Raw genomic sequence first — 3,875 nt, 5'->3', positions numbered from 1 at the left:
TGATGGTGATGGTGATAATGATGGTGATGGTGATAGTGATGGTGATGGTGATGGTGATAGTGATAGTGATGGTGATGGTGATAATGATGGTGATAGTGATGGTGATGGTGATGGTAATTATGATGATGATGATGAAGTTGATGATATGATGGTGATGGTAATGATGATGATGATGATGAAGTTGATGATGTGATGGTGATGGTAATGATGGTGATGGTAATGATGATGATGATGATGATGATGGTGATGGTGATGATGGTGATGGTGATGATGATGGTGATGATGATGATGATGATGGTGATGGTGATGATGATGGTGATGATGGTGATGGTGATGATGATGGTGATGATGGTGATGGTGATGATGGTGATGGTGATGGTGATAATGATGGTGATAGTGATAGTGATGGTGATGGTGATAGTGATGGTGATGATGATGATGGTGATGGTGATGGTAATTATGATGATGATGATAAAGTTGATGATATGATGGTGATGGTAATGATGATGATGATGATGAAGTTGATGATGTGATGGTGATGGTAATGATGGTGATGGTAATGATGATGATGATGATGATGATGATGATGTGATGGTGATGGTAATGATGATGATGAAGATGATGATGATGAAGATGATATGTGTGTGCAGGTGCTGTTGAAGGCAGAGCGGAGGACGGGTCGACGAGGACAGATCGCTGTTGATGATGTCACACTGAGGCGGGGGCCGTGTCGATGACATCACAGCCAACTGTTTTATTTTTAAAGACTGAATTTAAGGAGCACCTGTTTGTTGTCATGACTACAGATCCTGTAAACTTCCTGTTCGTCATGTCAGCAGGTTTTCCAACTTGGTTTCGTCTGTCTGAGGAGGAACGCGTGTTTTAGTTCGTACTGAAGCAGAAATTAAACCCCAGCGATGTCTGTGACCTTTGACCTGGAAACCACCAGGCTGAACACAGCCGCCGTCATTTTAGGGTTTCACCGGATTCATAGATTTAAAAAAAGAACCAGAAAGTATTAAAAGTCTTCAGTTAAATCTTCTAAAACTGTATTTTCTAGATTTATCATCATTTACGTTGATAAAACGACTAAAACTTACGTAACGTAAACGATAAACAAACTGTTTCAGCTGGAGATGCTCCACCTGTTGACCTCTGACCTCTGCAGTCTCACCTGCAGGGGGAGAGGAAGAGGAAGAGGAAGAGGAGGGCAGGGATCTGTGGAACATCTGTTTCATGGGACACACACACACACACACACACACACACACACACACACACACACACACACACACACACACAGACCGACAGGAAGCTGATTGGTAGTTTATGGTGATCTCGACAGATTCCTCAGTTTATAGACTGTAGAGAGTGAAACCTGTCATTTAGTGTGTGTGTGTGTGTGTGTTATTGTGTGTGTATGTGTGTGTGTGTCTGTGTGTGTGTCTGTGTGTGTTATTGTGTGTGTGTGTGTGTGTGTGTGTGTGTGTGTGTGTGTGTGTGTGTGTGTGTGTGTGTGTTAGGCCCTCCTTGTTAACCCTGTCATCATCACTAACCCCTCCACTCTCTCCTCAGTCAGCTTGTCTTCTGCCTCCTGCTGGTGAAAATATCACATTTATTATTATTAATTAAAATAGGTCTTGAAAGAATGAAAACAGAAGTTTTTTTATTAAAGTTGAAATTTGAAACTTTTTTTTTAGTTTAAAGTGTAAAAATATTTTTGAAATAAATAAAACATCATAAAACATATTATTGCAGGTGGATATTTGACACTGTTTTATATGTTATATATATATATATATATATATATATATATATTATTATATATATGGAGTGTGTGAGAGGAGTGGTGAATGAAACTCCTCCCACACAGTGGATCCACTGAGAGGACGGTTCGGCAGCAGAGTCCACACTGGACAGGTTTGTGGTCAGAGTGGATGAGTTAGAGCTGCTGCCATGACAACGACTCGGGGAAGCTCTTCCCACTGCTCACAGCTGTAGGGTTTCTCTCCCAGTAGGGATGGTGTTGGTCAGGTGATGAGCGGTGCCTGGTTTCCTCCAAACATGACGCTTGGCATTCAGGCCAAATAGTTCAATCTTTGTTTCATCAGACCAGAGAATTTAGTTTCTCATGGTCTGACAGTCCTTCAGGTGCCTTTTGGTAAACTCCAGGTGGGCTGTCATGAGCCTTTTACTGAGGAGTGGCCTCCGTCTGGCCACTCTACCATACAGGCCTGCTTGGTGGAGTGCTGCAGAGATGGTTGTCCTTCTGGAAGGTTCTCCTCTCTTCACATGAATATCTTTAGAACTCAGCTCTGATCTTTGGTTCTGGTTCTGACAGTAAAACGTCCACTTCACTAACAGTCTTTGAGATGTTTGTCCTCCATGAGGTTGGAGGTGTTTCTCACAATAAGAAGCCCGACAGACTAAACAGGACTTGGTGGCTTTCAGCTTCCTCCCAGTGCAGACATCACAGGCCACATCTTCAGGTCCAGCATAGCAGTGATCATCAGGAGCAGCTCCGAGTCCAGTCTTCTTCAGCTCCTCCACTAACTCTGTCAACATGGTGCTTTTCTCCAGGACAGGCCTCGGTGTGAACGTCTTCCTGCACTGAGGACAGCTGTAGATTCTCTTCCTGTCCTCTTCATCCCAGTGGCCTTTAATACACTTCATACAGTAGCTGTGACCACAGGAAAGAGTCACCGGATCCTTCAGTGGATCCAGACAGATGGAACAAGAGAAGGTTTCTCGGTCCAGCTGAACTCCTTTCTGCTCCATTTTATCTCTCAGCAGCAGCGACTGAGAGTTTCTGTTCTGTAGAAGTGAAACTAGTCTGAGCTCTGATCTACAAATCATGTGTCTGTGCAGTGAACGGAGCGCTGACTCATCATCATGTTGGTTCCACCCATGTTCAGAGTCCAGATCTGAGGGGAGGGAACAAGGAAGTATGTAGACCGACTGGATGTTCTGGTTACCAGGGTCCGACTTGTTCCAGGAAGACGAGCAGCTGGTTCTGAGTTTAACGCTTCGTTCACAGCAGAGCTCACTGGAAACGCTGCTCAGCTCAGATTTTAGGAGGGAACTTCCTGTTGGGAGAGATTTCTGTCCATGGTTAGGAAAACGATGAGACCATGGAAGTATGAATAACTGACCAATGGAACGGTCACTTGTACTCTACATAAAACAAATGTATTTCTGCCATTAATTGTGAGTTGGGTGGAGAAACCTCCATATTATGCTGATCATCAGTAATATTAACATCATTTTTTAACAACCACTACAGCTTTTGTTTTTATTAAGTTCAAGATTCAAGCCGTTTTTTCCACGACATATTTGGGGGCTCGTCTGGGATCGTTAACCTGCATGTCCTCGACAGGCTGTTTGATTAATGTCATGAAGGGTTTCTTTTCAGACAGTCTGAAGATTGATCTCTTAGAGAAGCAGAAGGCAGTAAGTGATACCTTTTTGTTGTTTTTGATGATTCTGATCGGTATAGTTAGTAGAATGGGAAGCTCGGAAATTTCAGAATTTTAAATGAGGGTTTAAGACTTTGTTGGTTGTCTCTGTTGCTGGTATTTATGTAAGCAGTGCATAAAGTCACAAACAGCTGTTGGTGTAAATATTTCCCCCCAAAAAATGAGGCGGACATGTTTGTTTTTTGTGACACATTTTCTCTCATGTTCTGACTGTTGAGATGAAGGAGAGTTGAACGTCTTTTGGAGCAGCAACGACGTGTCTTTGTTTCTCTGATGACTGACAGCAGCACTGACATGCTGTTTCATCAGCCTGATAACATGATCTGAGCTGAAGCTGTGGACACACTCAGCTGAGGAGCGTCGTCCTCCTCTTCATCGCCGTCGCACCGATAGAGGAGA

General features: G+C 43.3%; 1 protein-coding gene across 1 annotated transcript in view; it reads left to right on the top strand.

Annotated features, from left to right (window-relative positions):
* Positions 1 to 1,701, top strand: part of LOC138214150 (nephronectin-like) — a 10,727-nt gene extending 9,026 nt beyond the window's left edge. Inside the window, exon 13 of the mRNA XM_069175523.1 lies at positions 651 to 1,701. Coding sequence (XP_069031624.1) covers positions 651 to 737 — 87 coding nt within the window. The 3' untranslated portion in view covers positions 738 to 1,701. The remainder of the gene's footprint in view (positions 1 to 650) is intronic.
* The last annotated feature ends 2,174 nt before the right edge of the window (positions 1,702 to 3,875 follow it).

This window comes from Embiotoca jacksoni, unplaced genomic scaffold, assembly GCF_022577435.1.
Source record: "Embiotoca jacksoni isolate LCO1_2020_lvr unplaced genomic scaffold, fEmbJac1.0.p SCAF_68, whole genome shotgun sequence".
NCBI classification, from domain to species: Eukaryota; Metazoa; Chordata; class Actinopteri; family Embiotocidae; genus Embiotoca; species Embiotoca jacksoni.
The sequence above is the reverse complement of the archived record's forward strand: the minus strand, read 5'-3'. Positions and strand labels throughout refer to the sequence as shown.